General features: G+C 42.3%; 1 protein-coding gene across 1 annotated transcript in view; it reads right to left on the bottom strand.

Annotated features, from left to right (window-relative positions):
• Positions 1–21,124, bottom strand: part of RPS6KA3 (ribosomal protein S6 kinase A3) — a 122,943-nt gene that overhangs the window by 71,889 nt on the left and 29,930 nt on the right. The window contains exon 3 of the mRNA XM_033950052.1: positions 2,042–2,158. Coding sequence (XP_033805943.1) covers positions 2,042–2,158 — 117 coding nt within the window. The remainder of the gene's footprint in view (positions 1–2,041; positions 2,159–21,124) is intronic.

Here is a 21,124-nt window from a genome sequence, read left to right as displayed (position 1 = left end):
GCCACTCCAGCCCAACACCTCGGCTGCTTCCGAAACACACTGGGCACATGACCATGCGGAGGAACATAGTTGGCCCCGATCCCAGAAACATCTCTATGGAGCCATGCAGCTTGAGCTTAAACCTGGGGTGAACCAGCTCCCAAGGGAACTGTCCTTGAGCCCTGATCTGAGAATGCAGGCTGCTCAGGTAGGTGCACTGCAAAGCAGAAAACCTCTTGGAAGTAGTCTTTACCCTTAAAAGCCTGCGATCTACCGCAACCAGAGCTGTCCCCACAGGGAACCTATGCAGCATGAAGATGTGAAGCACATAAAAATACTAAGTAGAAGGAAAAATAAAACATGAGCAGAAAAGACTAGCTCCTACTGTCTCACTTGTAGGAAAGCAACTGATGACCAGAGGGGGCAGGCCTGAGGTAAGAGGGGAGGATCAGAAAAAAAATTATGTAAATGAAGCTTCCTATAAGCAGTCTTGCGCCATGGGATGCATAACTCACTTGTCCAGGAATAGAGTGAGATTGTAGAAGAATGACCAATTTTAAGTAGTATGAACAAAATTATGTTTGAACTTGTGTAACATATTTTCTACACAAAAAGGATGAAGATTAGACTATTATTTGCTCTAATAGAATTCATTAAAAACTCTCTTTTTTCTGTAGATTTTAGTCACCTTTTCCCAGACAAAACCTTAAATTATTAATCGTATGTGATTATATCTCAAACTTACCTCATCATTCTATTAACAAAGTGGTCAATGAGGATTGATCTAAACTGGTGAGATACTAAAGGAGTATTTAGTATATGCATTGCTCAAACTGTACCAAATGGGATCTACCATAGCAATTCCCCACATAAGAAAGGTTTGTAGCAGCCAAGAAAGAGATCTGCTGAGGCCCACTTGCCAATATTGACAGTGTTTACAATGTTTACTACTGAGACAGGTCATACTGATGACATTTCCAACCACCTTCCACCACAAAATGAAAACCTAAACAAAACAAAAAGCTCTCATGACCAGCATGGGAGAAATAAACAAAACTTAGTAACATAGTAAAATGACAGCAGATAAAGACCCAAATGGTCCATCCAGTCTACCCAACTGTACACGCTCTATAAATTAATAATTTAATTTAAATGGTCCTTTTTCTTAGATATTTCTGGGCCAGAAACCCAGAGCTCTGCCCGGTAGTGTGCTTAGGTTCTATCTACTAGAGTCTCCATCAAAGCTCACTCCAGTCCATCTAAACCATCCCAGCCATCAAAGCCCTCCCCAGCCCGTCCTCAACTGAATGGCCATATACGTGACACAGACCATGCAAGTATGCCTAGTACTAGCCTTAGTTCCTTCAATATATACCCATTATTTTCTGATTACAGATTCTCTGTGTTCATCCCACACTTTCTTGAATTCTGTCACCGTTTCCCTCTCCACCACCTCCCATGAGAGCATTTTCTACTCATCAACCACCCTCTCCATAAAGAAGAATTTCCTAACTTTATGCTTGAGTCTACCATCTCAACCTCAAATTATGCCCTCTGGTTTTACTATTTTCCTTTCTCTGGAAAATATTTTGTTCTACGTTAATACCTTCCATGTATTTGAACATTTTTGGCCTGAACACTACTAGTACAGGGGCGTAGACAGCCCTCTAATTTGGGGGGCACCCAGGAGTGGACTGGGGAGCACCCAGGAGTGGACTGGGGAGCGAGGGGTCAAGAATCATTTATTCATGTATCAGCATCAGGAGAGTGCAGCTCAGGAACTGTCTGGAAGGGTTTCAGCTTCCCGCCTTGTCATTTAAAGGGTGCTGCAGTTCTGGGGGGGGGGGGGGGATAGGGGGGAGTTGAGCACAAAGTAGGGAGAGCCCAGGACACCAAGGTGTCCCCCGCCTCCCTGTGCCTACACCACTGTCCTAAAAGATAAAACAATTTGGCTTCATTTTCCGATATTCTTAACCCAAACTATAGAAACATTAAAAAACAGAAAGATACATCATCACATCCTTGAAGAAAACACTACAAAGATTTAGTAATTTGAACTCACTTTTCCAAATGACCCCTGACCTAGGACTTTTAAAAACTCAAAATGTGAGCAGTCAGCTCTCTCATGTCCTTCTTTCACGTGATGTGTAATTGCAATCTCTTTAATACTTCCTTCTTCCTGCAAAACAAAAACCAAATATTGTAAATATACTTAGTGAGTTTACACAGCTACTTTGTTTTTGTTTTTTAAGAAAACAGATATCTGTATATTCATGAGATCTATGTGCATGCACTGCTTTCAATGCATATTCATTGGGGAAATCCTGAAAACCCGACTGGATTGCGGCCCTCAGGAGGGACTTTGAGATCTTTGCTCTAACCTATCCAAACTATCTTGTCATTTGTGGGATACAGACCACAAAAGTCTGCCCAGCACTATCCTCATGTTCCAAATTACTGGAGTTCTTGAAAGTCCTCCCCAGCCCATCCTAAACCAAATTGCCATATATGGGACACAGACTGTGCAAGTCTGCCCAGTATAGGCCTTAGTTCTTCCATTTATACCATTAATTTTCTAATTAGAGATCTTCTGTGTTCATTCCACGCTTTTTTGGATTTTGAAGATTCCTAAATGTGTTGGTGGTAATTGGACAAGACTGAGGGTTAGGGAGATTAAGTATGAAAAGTTATCAGATGGTGGTCAAAGACAGGAAGAACTGAGGTGAAACAAACTGAAAATGAAGAGTTGGAAAAGACAAGATCTAGGCAGTAACAATGCTAGTGAACAGAAATAATGCAGTATAGGTGAGACCTAATGAGAAAGTTAAAGCAAGAAACCTAGAGGCCTAAGAGCATGAATGTTAAAGTCCCCAAGAAAGAGGGAAGGGAAGAATGGTTTCAGAGAGAAGGAAAGCCAGGAATCAAAGTCAGTGAGAAAGGAAGAGAGGGGCTTGCTTATAAGGGAGGGTTCAGATAAATCACTGCTACATGAGAAGTAGAGGCATGAATAGGTGAATGGAGTAGACTTCAAAAGAAGAAGAACCAGTAAAATTCAAATGGAAGAGGTTGAAATCTACAAAAAAAGTGAGATGAATCAGAGAGGGTAACATCCATGACAGAGGGTAGCAACTAAAATAGTGACTCACAGTAAGAAGATGGTGAGTATGAGAGATAAATAGGCTATGAATATAGACAACCTTGTTGAAGACAGTGTAGACATTCCCACAGGGCACATGAGAAAGAAAGAGGAAGAGGGAGGAAGGAGAGGAACAGAAATAAGACTGGAGAGATTGTGGTTTGATCTGCACAGGATAAGGTCAGTTGATTTGGAGCAAGGATTTGAATTAATATCTCTAGCAGAGAGGAGAAAAACCAGAAACAAAGTACAAAGAAGAGGAGAGAGAGCAAGACCATTGGAGTGAAAGGAATAAAATGGTGATAACTTAAGAGACAGAACGGTTTGTCATTAAAACCAAAAAATGGACAGTGTAGTCTTCAGGTATGTAGTGGTTTGAAAATAGTAGGAATGATTTAAAAAAGGGATTGTTAATACGACCAAGAATATTAGGATGCCTCTATTGCTCCATGGTGTGACCTCACTTTGAAAACTGCATTCAATTCTGGTCGCTGTATCTCAAAAAAGATACAGCGGAATTAGAAAAGGTTCACAGAAGAGCAATCAAGATGATAAAGGGGATGAAAACCCTCTCATATGAGGAAAGACTAAAGAGGTTAGGGCTTTTCAGTTTGGAAAAGAGACAGCTGAGGGAAGATATGATTGATGTCTATAAAATCCTGAATAGAGTAGAAGGGTTACAACTAGAATCAATTTTTACTCCATCAAGATTACAAAGACTAGGGGGACATTCAATGAAATTACAAGGAAATATTTTTTTAAATCAACAGGAAAATATATTTTTTTCACTCAAAGAATAATTAAACTCTGGAACTCATTGCTAGAGGATTAACGTAGATGGGTTTAAAAAAGGTTTGGATCTTTCCTGGAGGAAAAGTCCTTAGTCTGATATTGAGACAGACATGAGGAAAGCCATCACTTGTCCTGGGATCAGTAGAATGAAATGTTGCTATTGTTTGCGTTTCTGCCAGGTGCTTGACCACTGTGGAAAACAAGATGTTGGGCTAGATCAGTGGTCTCAAACTCACAGCCCAGAGGCCACATGCAGCCCGCCAGGTACTATTTTGAGGCCCTCGGTATGTTTATCATAATCACAAAAGTAAAATAAAACAATTTCTTGATTATATGTCTCTTTAGCTATATATTACAATATTATTATTAAGACTTAGCCAAAAGGAAAGATTTATAAACATATAAAGAGTTTACCTATGCAAAACTGTCCATTTCTTTAATAAGACATTAACTATTTTTTCTGAAGCCCTCCAAGATACCTAAAAAATCCAAAATGTGGACTGCAAAGGGTTTCAGTTTGAAACCACTGGGCTAGATGGACCATTGGTCTGACCCAGTATGATTATTCTTATGTAGTATTGGGAAGAGGACCATAGTAAACAGAAGGGAAAATGCAAACTTGTGATGGTATAATGAGACACTTGGTAAGAGGCTGAAAGTAATGTGGTGTAGCAGGAGTGAAAGCCCAGGTGGTTGAAGGGATTTTGGATTTAATTCACACCTTTTTTTCGGTAGGAGCTCAAGGCAAGTTACATTCAGATATAGTACTATTTTTTCTTGTCCTTTGAGAGCTTACAATGTAAACTATGTACCCAAGGCAATATAGGGTTAAGTGACTTGCTCAAGATCACAAAAACTGCAGAGGGATTTGAGCCCATGGTTCTCAGATTGCTGCTCTAGCAGGCTATTCTTTCCACCAACAGGTTAATTTAAGGGTACTTCAAGAATCAACCAACATCCGTTCCAGGAACCCCAGCGAATTTTGAAAAACCGAGAGTGTGGTTTTTTTGCCTTTCAAAAGGCAGGGGAGGCAGGAGAGGGCAGCTGGAACGCCGGCGGGTAAAGAAAATCACTCGCGGTCTGTTCCAACCGCCTCTTCCTGTAGTAAAGTCGGGTTATATCAATCAGGAGCCGTTTTGACATGCAGCTCCTGATTACTGTAGACCAACAGGAAGAGGCGGTCCATCCCATTATCTTCCGGCTCCTCTCTTCAGCTTGAGTTTTCAAGCAAAGTCCTTGGCATCATCATAGACTCCTCTCTCTCCTTCAATGACCACCTCAACTTCTTGGTAAAAAAAATGCTTCTTTAGTCTTCATATGCTGAGGAAAGTGAGATCGTACTTTCATCATTCTCACTTCGTCGTCCTTGTTCAATCCACCATCCTCTCTAGACTGGATTATTGCAACTTCATCTATTTAAGCCTAGCTAAAAAAAAACTCCATAGACTTCAGCTAATCCAGAACGTCGTGGCCAAGTTTATTTTCGCTAAAGGCAAGTTCGACCACGTCTCCCCACTCCTGTCCAAACTTCACTGGCTCCCAGTTCACTCCAAAGTCCTTTTTAAATGTGCCTGTTTAGCTTTCAAGATCCTACATGGCATCCTCCCTCCCGTTATCCCACTCTTCTGGAACTCCTCTAACCCTAATTCCACTAGATCCTCCCAAAAACTGAAACTATCATTACCCTCTGCAAAAGGTATATCCTGTGTAGGAAAACTAGGAACATCCCTCCCCTTTAGAACCACAGAACTCTGGAACAACCTCACATCCCCGCTCAGAATTTCAAGCTCCCTCCAATCCTTCCGCAAACACCTGAAAACTTGGCTCTTTTCAAAAATCTAACACCTCCCGCTCTTTGGTACCCTGTCCCTCTTTATCTTCCTAGCTCCTTTCCTATAACCCTTCATTGTAGCTCCTTTTCAACCTAACCCTGTAAACCATGCCGAGCTCTACGCTTGTGGAGATGGTGCGGTATACAAACCTAAGGTTTAGTTTAGTTTAGAAAACCACGAGTGAGTCTGCGAACTCAGTGGGAAACACTATATATAAAATATATATATATATATATATATATATATATATATATATAGTCTCTTTTCTGGCATCTTCTGGGTAAGACCTCTTACCATTTTGTCACTTTCCTCTGTACCAACTTCAGTCTCCTTAATGAAATGCAAAAAAAAGGACTTTTTCCACAATGGAAAGTTCCGCTGTATTAACAAAGAAACATGATGGCAGATAAAGGCCAAATGGCCCATCCAGTCTGCCCATTCATATTGGGATGTACTCATTATTGAGGGGATGATATAGACTCAAAGTATAGCGGAGAGATGCAGCAAAATGGTACAGTGGTCCTTGACAGTACCAGTCACTTTAATCTTGTCATTAAGGAGCACATTACCAGGCTCATTTGCCATCTTAGTGAATAAAGCCATACAAGTAATCTTATAGCAAGAACAGAGGATGATATTTTCAAATAGGTGTCAACGACAAGGTGGGTTCTATTCTTATCTCAGAGAGAATAACCCCAGTTCAGACTGTACAGGGGAGTGGGGAGACAATGATTGGCTGAAAGACCCTGTAATCTTTTAAAGGATGGTATGAACATATTGCACCATGTATAACTGATGAATCATTGAACACTGTCCTGCCCAAGTACTCTAGCAATCTGGGATCTTTTCCAAGAGACACGCTGGAAAATTTTCTGCAATTCTTTCATTGCTGATTCAATTACCACAGAAGTGAGAAAGCTGTATTTGTTACATACATTTATTTATTTATACATACATACATGTATTTGGTTGCATTTTATATTTTAAATCCAAGTTCTTAGTTTAAATGGTAACTAATAATTGCCGCATATGAAGCTGTTGATCAGAACAATACGCCATGCAAAGGGACAGCCACTATGGCCTTTAGAGCATCTATGAATTCTAGAAGTCCCAAAACTCAGACCTAGGAATTGACTATTATAAGGAAAAATGAACAAACATTGAATAAGAAATATCATAAGGGAAATATATTTTAAGCAGGAGAATGTTTACAGGAATTTGTGTAGACATTTCTTCCATTTGAGAGGATAATCTGGATTGTCTTCCTAGCCATTTCATATTTTCCTAAGACTCACTGCTGTCTGATACCTATACCCACTCTATCATTTCCTCTACCATAATCTCCCCAACCTTGAGGATGTCCTGTCTGTCTAATTAGATTGTTAGCTCTTCTGAGCAGGGACTATCTATTGTATGTTAAATGTACAGTGCTGCATACGCCTTTCAGCATTATAGAAATGATAGATGGTAAAGTAAAAATGTCCTTAATGTTGTTCAGAATCTGAAGCGGACAAAAAGGAGACTATGGGATCCTAGGAAATAATTAATCTCTACCCATAGGGGTAACTCAAGTAAACGGAGAGCCCTGCGTGCAGCCCAGTCCTGTTGTATTACACTGTGAAAATTCTTGCAATAGCCCTTGACAAAGTCACTAAACATCTTTTGCAAGAATGATGTGGCTGTTCCGGTAGTGGAACTGATGCCAAAGGTTTTCCCTCTGAAGGCCAAATGAAGGTCAAAAATAGGAAAGGATAACAGAAACCTGTGCTTCTAATGGTGAACAATACATCTCTGCTAACTCTGTGCTAGGTAAGTCTCGGTGATGTGTTGCACTCCGTCATAAGCTAGACTGCCCAGCCATCTTTTTTTTTTTTTTTTTATTAATTTTAATTTCTTAATCTTTTTAAATTTATAATAAACTAGTATTTTGATTTTTAAGGTAATTTTTGTTTTCATCATCATTGAATGCTTGTTAGGATATACATATCTTATCTTTCCTATATTCAATGGAGTTCCTTTCTTTAATCAATTGCTGCATTGAAAACTGCTTAGGTCAGTGACATACAGGAGCAGTATATCAAATCTTAAATAAACAAAAACTGCACAGCAGCACTTTCTACACTTACACTGGAAAACAGCTGATGATACAAAGTTGTTCAAATCTGTTAAAATCGCAAGAGAACCTTGTGAGATTGGGAGACTGGGCATCAAAATGACAGATGACATTAATGTGAGCAAGTGCAAGTGATGAATGTGGGAAAGAGGAACCCAAACTACAGCTATGTGATGCTGGGTTTTATGTTAGGGGTCACTGCCTAGGAAAAGATCTAGATGTCATCGTTGAATGCGTTGAAACCCTTAGCTCAATGTGCGGCAGCTGTGGCTAACAAAACAAATAGAATGTTAGGAATTATCAGGAAAGGAATAGAAAACAAAGATGAAAATGTTATAATGCTCATGTATCACTCTAAGGAATGGCCACAACTTGAATACTGTGTGCAGTTCTGGTTGCAGTATCTCAAAAAAACAGACATAGCAGAATTAGAAAAGGAACAGAGAAGGGCAATGAAAATAATAAAAGGTTTGGACGACTTCCCTATAAGGAAAGGCTAAAGCAGCTGGGGCTCTTCAGCTTGAAGATACAGCTCAGGGGTGATATGATAGAGGTCTATAAAATACTGAGTGGAGTGGAAAGGGTAGATGTAAAATGCTCACACTTACCAAAACTACTAGGACTAGGGGGGACATGCAATGAAGCTACTAAGTAGTAGATTTAAAACAAACCAGAGAAAATATTTCTTCACACGTGTAATTAAACTCAGGAATTTGTTGCCGGAGAATGTGGTGAAAGTAGTTAGCTGAGCGAGGTTTAAAAAAGGCTTGGATAATTTCCTATAAGAGAAGTCTATAGGCCATCATTGAGAAGGTTTATGGAAATTAGTGCTGCCCAATTTCCGATTCGAATCGATTCGTTAAAAAAAATAATAATAAATCTGCCTGGACGATTCGGTGGGGAGGGTCAGTGCTGCAGTGCTTATGGCCGAGGGTGCGCTTCACTGTTAATTTTACGATACCCACTGAGGTAAGGAACCACCCAACCCCCTTTGTCACTCAACGCCACCGCAGGTTACTGAGCATTTAGGGTAGCCCAAAGGTTCTGGTAAGGAAAATACCCACCATGAAAAAATGGCAGTTCAGACTTTGTGCATGGTGTCTGTTCACAGGCACAGGGGGGAGGGGCAGGGAGGAATGATCTCCGACACTAGTGCTGCCCGATTTCTGATTCAAATCGATTCACCGATTTACTTTGGGTGAATCGATTCATTAAAAAAAAAAAAAAAAAAAAAACCGGCCTGACCAATTCGGAAGTGCTATATCCAGGCTGGAGGTGTGGCCACAGGATGAGCTTAGCACGCCCTCCTGGTCGCCCAAAGATAAGCTGCTTGTCAGCCTGCGGGCCAACAGCAACCTGGTGCTGCAGGGCTGTTCATCCTCGGGCTGCGACTAGTTTTGGAGTACCTGTACACTGCCAAAGTGACCCTATCACTGGACACTGTGGAGGAGGTCCTGTCTGTGAGCAAGTTCCTGAACATCCCGCAGGTGACCCGCCTCTGTGTGCATTTCCTCAACTAACAGATCTCGGTGCAGAACCACAAGCAGGTGTGTAAGATCGCCGCCCTGCGTGGCCTGGAGACCAAGAAGTTGGCCAACAAGTACCTGATGGAGGACATACTGCTGCTCAACTTCAATGAGCCACGCGCCCTGCTCGATTCGCTGCCGCCGCCCGTCAAGTTAGCTCTTCCGTATGTCCGTGTTCTGGCATGCAGCACGCGCGGGACCTTATGAAGCGCCTCTGCTTTGCCCTCATGCTGGCGCCCAAGCTCGTGGAGCGTGTCTAGCCAGTCGACTTCATGCACTCCAACCCCATCGTTCAGAAGCTGCTGCTTGACGTCATGGACTACCATCTCATGCCCTTCATGCACCACTGCCATCAGAGCCTGGCTAGCAGGTAAGGGGGGGGGGGTTACATCCAGAATGTGCATATGTGTATGGTATGTGCACAGTGCAATGCTATGTGTATAAAATCAGCATTGCCCTCGTGTGTATGTGTGTGTGCAGTCTGTGTATAATATAAGTGCTTACAGACTGCATACAGTCACTCTCATGAGTAGATAGTTTGGGGTCATGTTTGTATTGTCAGCACTGTTGTCTGGTATGTACAATACATGCACACTACAGATCTGTGTTCCTGTATGGTACATGCATGTGTGTGTATGCAATCAGTACTGACCCATGTGCTAAGTGTAGAAAAGATACATCAGTGCTATACCATAGGTCTTCAGTGAGCAGGGGCCAATGTTTACATTTGTTCTGCCACCCCCAACACACACATTCACACATAGGTATCAACTCTGACACCCCCCCCCCCCCCCCGCCTGCCTCCCAAATGGTCTAATAATCCCAGTTTGACAGCAGTACAGTCAGCTGGCAGTACAATGAGCCTAGTGCTTCTCTGACCTGCTCTTCCTATTGCTGGTGCCTAGTTCACAGTTCCCATGTGATTACAATATGTCAGATTTGAAATGTGTATCCTGCCAGAGCTGGTGTAAGACTGCGAACGTGAGCTAGGATTTAACAGAGAGGAAAAATCTTTTTTGTTTATTTTGTTTACACCACAGCACCAGTGTGGGTAGGAGAGGGCAAAGGGGGTGAAGAGGCTATAAAATAAACCAACCAGGATGTTTGAAAAAAACACCCAATTGGGCAAGAAAATCGAATCGAAAAACCAATTCAATAGGCTGAATCGAATCAAAATTTTTTTTACTGAATCGGGCAGCACTATCCAACACACTCCCGGCCCTTTGTGGTACTGTTAGCTGACTGCGTGGAGCGCGCGGGCATGCACGTCTACTTTACAGTGATGATGGCCGAGGGCCACAAGATCGTCTTTCGGTGCGCACAGGAGCAGGGCTGGAACACTGAGATCATGCTGCAGCTGGTGCAGCATAAGAGCAGCCAGGCGATCCTGGCCATGAAGTCGACCTGCCAGAAGCAGCAGCACCTGGTGGCCAAAGTGGCTAAATGTAATACATGGAATTTTTCAGCATTGGCTTACTAATGGCTTTTATTTTGGATATGAGCCCAACTTTATCCTTGAGGTCTCCTGTGTAATTTGCACTAATGTTGTTAGGTTGACGTAGGCTCGATGGGGATTGTGCACAACCCAGACATAATAAAGCAACTTATAGAAAGAGATATTTAAACAAAAAAGTACTCATTTTATAATATAAAAGCTGGGTAAAATAAGTGATGTTTGAGTACTATTCTTGAAAAACTCACAAGTATATGCCAAGATTCCCCTATCCAGAGGGAATAAATTTTGATCAGTGTTAGTTTTTAAGGTATATCCCAATATTTCAGTAGATTGCAATATTTTATCATTTTTTATTCTAGCTGGACTGAGGAGGGGGAGGGAAAGAAATAATGGGTCTAAAAACAGAGAAGAGGGAGGGAACAGAAAGGGGGAGAAGTTGGACACAAAGGATGGTGTGGAGAGAGGGGTAGAGATACTCGATATGAGGGTAGTTGGTAAGAGAAATGGAGAGATGGTGGACCCTGGGGTGGTGGGAAGGAGGGAGAGCTGCTGGATGAAAGGGTAGTTGAGAAAAGGAGAGATGGTGGATCTGGGGATGGTGGGGCCCATTGCTGCAGCTGTGGGGATGGAGACAAAAAAAAAAAGGAAAGATGCCAGACCTCTGGGGGAGGGAAGGGAAATGGAAGGGGAGGACAGAGATGGATGGTTAGCACCGAGAAAGAAGAAAATGACAAATGGGCAGGAGACCCTGGCAAGCAAGTTATCAGAAGACAACCAGAGCCTGGGACCAACATGATTTGAATAATGACCAGACAACAAAAGGTAGAAAAAATAATTTTATTTTCGATTACAATAGGTCAGATTTGAATTGTGTATCCTGCCAGAGCTGGTGTTAGACCATGAACATGAGCTAGGACTTAACAGAGGGAAGAAAGGTCTTTTTTGTTTACACCACAGCGCCAGTGTGGGTAGGAGAGGGCAAAGGGGGTGAAGAGGCTATAAAATAAACCCACCAGGATGTTAAAAAAACACCCAATTGTGCAGGAAAATCGAATCAAAAAATTGATTCAATAGGCTGAATCGAATTGAACTTTTTTTCCTGAATCAGGCAGCACTAGTGGAAATCCACTGCTTATTCCTAGGATAAGCAGCATAAAATCAGTTTTACTACTTGGGATCTAGCTAGGTACTTGGGACTTGGGTTGGCTACTGTTGGAAACAGAATTCTGGGCTTGATGGACCTTTGGTCTGTTCCAGTATGGCAATTCTTATGTTCTTATTCTTCTGTACCAATAGTGAAGGTCTACTTTAGTGTTGCAATCTAGCTAATTTTTTTTGCTTGGAAAAAGTAGTATCAACAGGAATTTGTACCTGTTTACCCTTGAGTGCATTGCCCTGATCGTCACTTTGGAAAACATTTTATGCGTTTCCTTATGGTCAGTGACTGAAAAAGATTGCTACACTTTAGGTTGAGAGATTCCAGGAAAGATGCGCTAAGAACCAGAGGATCCATGGTATTGTCCCTTCATGACTGCACTTTTGAAGTTGCTGTGCATGGGAGTAAAAACATCTGCCAAGGAGGATACACTTGAGTGTGCAAAGCCAGCTGATCACTTCACTCTTCTTTCTGCACAAATAGGAGCCTTATTTGTCTTGTGATCATTGAGAAAACCAAGTCAAGTCTTTAGCACCAGTAGGGCACTCTCTTAGTGCTGCCCGATTCAGGGAAAAATTTTTGTGATTTGATTCAGCCTATTGAATTGATATTTCAATTTGATTTCCCTGCCCAATCAGGCATTTCTTTTCAAACGTTCTGGCTCCACCCCTCTTTGCCCTCTCCAACCTCACACTGGCGCTGTGATGTAAACAAAAAATACTTTTCCTCTCTTTGTTAGGTCCTAGCTCAGGCTCGCTAACACCAGCTCTGGCAGGATACACATTTCAAAATCTAACATATTGTAATCACAAAATAGAAAAAAAAAATTTTTATACCTTCCACTGCCATATCCAACATTTGTTTCTTTCCCACTGTCTACTATCTCTCTCCCTGCCTTGTGCCCTGGGTCAAACCTCTCTATTCCCCTCCATGCAGCATCTCTCCTTTCTTCAACTCCATCATCATCTGCAATATTTCTTTCTATGTCCAATATTTCTCCCTCTCTTCTCCATGCATGTATCCCTCCCCTCCACATACGAAGGGATTTCTCCCCCTCACCCTTCTCTACCTCTGTTTTCTCTCTCCCATTTTCTCCTCCACCCCAACCATTCTTCCTCTCCTTTCTCCCCCATGTGCATCTTTCCTCCTCTCTCATACCCCTGAGCAGCAGCTTTCCTCCCATCCTCCTGTACAGCAGCACCCCACTGACCCTCCCACTATGAGACCTGACATACCTCCGAGGTCTCCTAAAGCAGCAGCAGAGGCGCTCTTAATAGGCTGCTTCGTGGCCTCTCCCGCTAGGGCTGCCCTCTGTCGTGTTAAGTCCAATTTTCTCAGACAATGAATCGATTCACCAAAATGAATCAGTGAATTGGATAGCACTAGTAGAAAACACAAGGAGTTGCCATACTGGGACAGACCAAGTCCTTGAAGTACAGTATCCTGTTTCCAACAGTGGCCAACCCACATCACAAACACCTGGTAAGATCCCAAAGAGTAAAACAGATTTTATGCTGCTTATCCTAGGCATAAGCAGTGGATTTCCCAAAATCATCTTAATAAAGGCTTATGGACTTTTCTTTTAGGAAATTATCCTAACTTTTTTTAAAACCCTTATAAATTAACTGATTTCACTACATTCTCTGACCAATGAATTCCGGTTTAATTACTCATTGAGTGAAGAAATTTTTTTTCCGGTTTGTTTTAAATCTACTATTTATTAGCTTCATTGCATGCCCCCTAGTCTTAGTATTTCTGGAAAGATTAAACAAGCAAGTCACATCTACCTGTTCCACTCCACTCAGTATTTTATAAGACCTCTATCACATCTCACTTGAGCCGTCTCTTCTCCAGGCTGAAGAGCCCTAGTAGATTTAGCCTTTCCTCATAGGGAAATCGTCCTATCCCTTTTATCATTTTTGTCATTCTTCTCTGTACTTTTTCAAATGCGCCTGTACCTTCAAGATGCGGTGACCAGAACCGCACACAGTATTTTATGAGCATCTACACCATAGAGCGATACAAGAGCATTATAACAGTCTCATCTTTGGTTTTTATTCCTTTCCTGATAATTCCCAATGTTCTATTTGCTTTCTTAGTCATTGCAGTGTTCTCTCTAGGGCCTTTTAGCCGGGCGCTCCGCCCAGCTAATTTAGATGACTGCCCAGCTGTCATCTTGATCGCAATCCTGCGCTGTTCAACATTTTTTTAAAAACCTTCTCACTGGCTTGGAGATTTACCGGGCTGACTCAGCACAGCAGGAGCCTGACCTTTTTTTAAAATTTTTAACGCCAGCAAGCAACTTGAACCCATGCTCTGGGGCTCTAACATGTGCGTGCCGTCTTCCCTTCTCTTCCCTCCGAAACCGGAAGTCACATCCCGGGGGGAAGAGAAGGGAAGCCGACACGCACACGTTAGAGCCCCGGAGCATGGGTTCGCTACAGGAGACAGGTCAGCTTACAACTTGCTCTTGCTTGCTTCAGGCCTTCCTCGCTGTCGGGTCCTGCCTACTTTCTGTTTCCGTGAAGGCAGGACCCGGCAATGAGGAAGGCCCGAAGCAAGCAAGAGCAGCGAGTTGTAAGCTTCCCTCCGTCGCTGATCTATGGAAGATAGGTCAGCGATGAAAGGAAGCTTACAACTTGCCTTAGTCCAGCCCTGCACAACATGCGGCCCAAAACGGATCTCACTGCGGCCTGCGCCCGATATGGCTCTCACTCCGCTCTCCTGCTCATGGGGGTTCAGACTATGCCAGCTTCTCCCACTGACAGGAACCACCAGCTGGAAGCGTCACTCTCGCGTGTGCTTCTCAAGAATAGACCTTGACGCAAGAAGGGGAAAGGGGTTTTGCGGGAAGTCGAGTTGTGAAAATACGCGTTTCCTTTTTCTCTTCACTGAGGCAGGAAGGCCCAGGAGCAGGAGAAGTGTCCCAGTTTGCCTAGAAACGGCTCGAGACACAGCCATTCTGCTGTCGCGTGCGGGATCCTGTGCCTCGCCACCGGGCTCTTGATAAGAATGGGAAAATCCAGAAGATAATACTTCCAAGGATAGAAGGATTGGGAAGACGATGTGAATATGAAAATTTGCAGAAAGAAGACAATATAGAGCAGCCTTTTTCTGTTGGCTCACTGAAGAAACTGGCAACAATGCCTGATCATACAGATATATCCTTGAGTCCTGAAGAGCGGGTGTACGCTTTAAGTAAACTTGGCTGCAATGTCACAATCAATGAGGCCATTACTCCACGCCGCTACTTCTGATCTGGTGTAGAGATGGAACGGATGGCAGCTGTAAATTTAGAGGAGGGAAACCTAGAAAATGCATTTGTTCTTTATAACAAGTTTATAATCTTGTTTGTAGAAAAACTCCCTAATCATCGAGACTATCAGCAGTGTGCTGTACCAGAGAAACAAGATTTTATGAAGAAGTATGGAATGGAATACCAGGAACAAACTGCAGACCAAATAACTACAGAAATTTGAGCAGCTGCAAATGAATTTATACAGATGCGGCAGCAACAGTTTAACCTGAGATCAGATGAACATTAAAGGGCATTTGAAGGCATCTGAGCAGATTGAAGAGAACATGTCCTGTTTTTCCATGCCTAAAAATACCACCTTATCTAATGTAATCTCTGATCAGATCCTTAAGAGTGATGCAACTATGTATGCTGGACAGTCTCCTCCAGTAAACAGAGCTTTAAAGCCTGTAGCCATATAGAACCAGATGGTCAAAGGGCTCCGAAGTGTAGGATTGCCAAGGGATCTGTCTCACAAGTTCCTGCTGCTGGCAGATGTAAACACAGCACAAGAAATAGAGACTTGTGACATTCTCTGTGGAAAGCTGATGCATAATGAATTTACAATTACCCATGTAATAGTGCCAAAGAAGTCTGCTAGACCAGACTACAGTTTAGTGATATGAAAAATATGGAAGAATTATTCAGTGTTCAAGATCAACATGATCTCCTCACAGAAGAAAGACAGAGAGAAAGAGAAGAGGCCTGGACCAAAGAGGAAAGACAAGAGGCAGATGCTGGAGAGGGGGGAGAGAAGGGAAGGAGACAGAGATGCCAGACTATGGGGTGGAATGGAAAGAAAGAAGGAAGGAAGGAAAGGAGAAGAGAGATGTGCCAGAGCATAGGGGAGGGGTGCAGACAAAAAATGGAGAGGGGGTGAAGCTGAAATAAATCATGTACAAAGGAGAGAAAGGGCACAGGATATAGAGTTTACTGAAGGGACATAGAAACAGGGAAGATGCCATATGGAACAGAGAGAGGGCGGACAATGGATGGAAAGGGCAGAGAGGGTGAACAGTAGATGGAAGGGGTTAGATAGTAGAGGGCAGAGGGCTGGGTGGAAGGGGCAAAGAGAGAGGACAGATGTTGCATGGAGAAGGGAGCGCAGACAAACGCTGAATAGAAAGAAGAGAGCGAAGGAGAAGATGATTAAAGCAGAAACGACAAAAGGTAGAAAAAATTTTGTTGCTTTACGTAGAATCAAGTAATATTGTAACTGTATTGATTAAAATTTATCAATAGGAAATGGAAATAAGGCAGTTTTGGGGGGCCTAAACCCCTTTCCTCAGGTCAGGGACAGGATACCATAACAGCTGTATACTGTACTGTCTTGAAGAAGATTTGGCCTTTGAAAGCTACTTGAAACATGGATTAGTCCAATAAAAATGGTATTTTTCATATTTCTCATTATTTGTTTTATTTCTATTTGTTTAATTTGTAAAGTGGTGATTGTTACGTAGAAGTTTTTTCAAATGTACATCTACTGTTCTTTATATTTTTGCACAGTATTAGGGGGACGTGTCACTGTTTCTGTGGTGTTTGCATTGTATGCAGAGTCTGGTTTCATTGGTTCAGTTTAACTTTTGTCTACATACTTCTAATTTTAGTTTGTGATTATTCCATATTGGGCGAGGGCTGTATCTGTGTTCTGTGTGTATGAAAAGGACATGGCTTTCTGTTAGCATTCAAACTACAGGATCAATTGACTGTGTAGGATCTGGTTTGTTTCTAGTTTTACAATGCGTGTGTTGGCTGTTCTAGTGCTCACTGCAGTGTTTTTAAGATGCTGCCTTTCTCCTAGGTGCTACCCTTGTTGTGTGGCTCATGGATTATTACTAAAAATATCTTTTTTATATAGAGGAGGGTTTAAAAAAAAAAGATTAGCACTGGCTGCCATTATATATACTAGGTTACGCAACTGGATTTAATGACCCCTTATTCTATCCTTTACTGTTGACGTAGGTGTTGTCCCCCCACCACCACCACCACCACACACACACTATAAAGAATTAAATTAAAGTTGTATTAACATCAAGCAGCTTTCAAATGACATTATAAGCAAATAAAAATAAAATATTTTTAATACATTGCTAATTATTACCTGCATCTTTACCTAAACTGTTTTGCCCTAGCTCTCACTTTGATCTTTATCTGCTACTTTTTTATTTTGCTGTAGTGTAATCACACAGGTCTCCTTCAAGGCTCAGTAACACCTCTCATAAATTATGTGGAAGTGGGGATCACATCTATTTCATATCCTCAGCGAGACCTCAGGAAGGAACCTAGTGATCAAAACATTATTAGAGGTGTTGTAGAGCCGTTTCTTGTATGACTGGATGAGCTATATTAATCTTTTTTTTTTTTTAGTTGTTTAAATTCATGCAGAAATAAATGTCTAGATTGAACCCAATGACTTCATTAACGCATTTCCCTTTTTTAACCTCTATACCGGTGGGTTCTCAAACCTGTCCTGGGGGACCCCCAGCCAGTCAGGTTTTCAAGATATCCCTAATGAATATGCATGAGAGAGATTTCCATACCTGTCACTTCCATTATATGCAAATCTCTCTCATGCATATTCATTAGGGATATCTTGAAAACCTGACTGGCTGGGGGTCCCCCAAGACAGGTTTGGGAACCACTGCTCTATACCATTTGAAAGAGGGCGCATATCTAATTATTTACTTCTAGAATTGGATACTTCTTAAATTTAGTAAAAATATTCTGGCACAAGTGTCAAACCTTAAAAAAGGAAGACATATTGAGCATTGGAAAACAATAATAATTAACTAATAAAAATAGTACACACATTTAGGGCTCATTTTACAAAGGTGCGCTAGCGTTTTTAGCGCACACACTGGATTAGTGTGCGCTACCCGAAAAACTACCGCCTGCTCAAGAGGAGGCGGTAGCAGCTAGCGTGTGGGACATTTTAGCGCGCACTATTCCACGCGTTAAGGCCCTAACGCACCTTTGTAAAAGGAGCCCTTAATTTTCTCCACTACCAAATTTCCCCGCCCCACCTCACCCGGCTACTTTTTCATGCCACCCGGCTGGAAAAAATTTTTGGGGAGAACACTGCACTGTGATGTGATAACCATGGTAAGAGCATTTTAGTGAGGACTCTTCAATGCAATTAGCCCTGAACAGCCAAAATAAGATCAAATAAATTGTGGAAGCAACATGTTAAACTGAAGACCAAGATGAAGGGTTTAATGTCTCAATCATGCCAGTCCTCCTTTATGCATCAGAAACATGGACAATACTAGCTGAGGACTTATGCATAATTCTTGGCATCTTGCTGCTTTACCACTAGTACAATGAAACAACAAAATAAAGTTGAGAAAGTGAGCGAGGCAACTGTTTTGGGCTCCCATTCACATTCTTCCACAATGCTTCCATCCACCCAGCTCGGCTCTGATCTGAGCCCAAAATAGATGAGAATTCTGGAAGAGGTGGCAAAGTTATGGATCTTTCTTCTATTTTAAGAACATGACCAGAACAGAAATGAAGTGATCTCAAATATACAGAAAGTAACATAGTAACATAGTAGATGACAGCAGATAAAGACCCGAATGGCTCATCCAGTCTGCCCAACCTGATTCAATTTAACTTTTTTAATTTTTTCTTCTTAGCTGTTTCTGGGCATGAATCCAAAGCTTTACCCGGTACTGTGCTTGGGTTCCAACTGCAGAAATCTCTGTTAAGACTTACTGCAGCCCATCTCACCCTCCCAGCCATTGAAGCCCTCCCCAGCCCATCCTCCACCAAACAGCCACCTACAGACACAGACCGTGCAAGTCTGCACAGTACTGGCCTTAGTTCAATATTTAATATTATTTTCTGATTCTAAATCCTCTGTGTTCATCCCACGCTTCTTTGAACTCAGTCACAGTTTTACTCTCCACCACCTCTCTCCGTAAAGTAGAATTTCCTAACATTGCCCCTGAATCTACCACCCCTCAACCTCAAATTATGTCCTCTGGTTTTACCATTTTCCTTTCTCTGGAAAAGATTTTGTTCTACGTTAATACCCTTCCAGTATTTGAACGTCTGAATCATATCTCCCCTGTCTCTCTTTTCCTCTAGGGTATACGTGTTCAGAGCTTCCAGTCTCTCCTCATACGTCTTCTGGCGCAAGCTTCCTTTCATTTTCGTCGCCCTCCTCTGGACCGCCTCAAGTCTTCTTACGTCCTTCACCAGATACGGTCTCCAAAACTGAACACAATACTCCAAGTGGGGCCTTACCAATGACCTGTACAGGGGCATCAACACCTTCTTCCTTCTACTGACTATGCCTCTCTTTATACAGCCCAGCATCCTTCTGGCAGCAGCCACTGCCTTGTCACACTGTTTTTTCGCCTTTAGATCTTTGGACACTATCACCCCAAGGTCCCTCTCCCCGTCCGTGCATATCAGCTTTTCTCCTCCCAGGATATACGGTTCCTTCCTATTATTAATCCCCAAATGCATTACTCTACATTTCTTTGCATTGAATTTTAGTTGCCAGGCATTAGACAATTCCTCTAACTTTTGCAGATCCTTTTTCATATTTTCCACTCCCTCTTCGGTGTCTACTCTGTTACAAATCTTGGTATCATCTGCAAAAAGGCACACTTTTCCTTCTAACCCTTCAGCAATGTCACTCACAAACATATTCAACAGGATTGGCCCCAGCACCGAACCCTGAGGGACTCCACTACTCACCTTTCCTTCCTTCGAGCGACTTCCATTAACCACCACCCTCTGGCGTCTGTCCGACAGCCAGTTTCTGACCCAGTTCACCACTTTGGGTCCTAACTTCAGCCCTTCAAGTTTGTTCAACAGCTTCCTATGAGGAACTGTATCAAAGGCTTTGCTGAAATCTAAGTGAATTACATCTAGCATATGTCCTTGATCCAGCTCTCTGGTCACCCAATCAAAAAATTCAATCAGGTTCATTTGGCACGATTTACCTTTTGTAAAGCCATGTTGCCTCGGATCCTGTAACCCATTAGATTCAAGGAAGTACACTATCCTTTCTTTCAGCAACACTTCCATTATTTTTTCCAACAACTGAAGTGAGGCTCACCGGCCTGTAGTTTCCTGCTTCATCCCTGTGACTGCTTTTATGAATAGGGACCACATCCGCTCTCCTCCAATCCCCAGAAATCACTCCCGTCTCCAGAGATTTGTTGAACAAGTCTTTAATAGGACTCGCCAGAACCTCTCTGAGCTCCCTTAGTATCTTGGGATGGATCCCGTCTGGTCCCATCACTTTGTCCACCTTCAGTTTTTCAAGTTGCTCATAAACATCCTCCTCCGTGAAAAAAGTATTACATTTTTGAGAATAGTTGGAAAGGAGTCCAGATTCCGAAGTAGGGTAGTAATGTTATTCCAAAGCTCTGTGATTCTGAAGGAGAGAGATGTCCCTAATTTTTCCACATAGATGACACCTTTTAATGAGGGGAAGGAAAGTTTAAATTTTGGGGTGGATCTGGTGTATCAGGGCTCGAGGAGTTCCAAGATAGTGGAATAAGGGGAAGAAGGATGCAGTGTAGGATCTTAAAAGTTAGGCAGGGGCATTTAAAGTGAACCCTGGAAATTACTGGAAGCCAGTGAAGTTTGGACAGAAGCGGGGAGACATGGTCGAATTTACTTTTTGCGAAGATTAGCTTAGCCGCAGTGTTCTGAATCCGCTGAAGTCTTTGAAGACTTTTCTTGGTTAGACTTAAATAGATGGAATTACAATAGTCCAGTCTGAAAGGATGAGGGATTGTACAAGGACAGCAAAATGATGTTGGTGGAAGCAGGATCTCACTTTCCTCAGCATATGAAGGCTAAAAAAACATTTTTTTAC

Source organism: Geotrypetes seraphini, chromosome 6 (assembly GCF_902459505.1).
Source record: "Geotrypetes seraphini chromosome 6, aGeoSer1.1, whole genome shotgun sequence".
In the NCBI taxonomy this organism is placed as follows: Eukaryota; Metazoa; Chordata; class Amphibia; order Gymnophiona; family Dermophiidae; genus Geotrypetes; species Geotrypetes seraphini.
The sequence above is the reverse complement of the archived record's forward strand: the minus strand, read 5'-3'. Positions and strand labels throughout refer to the sequence as shown.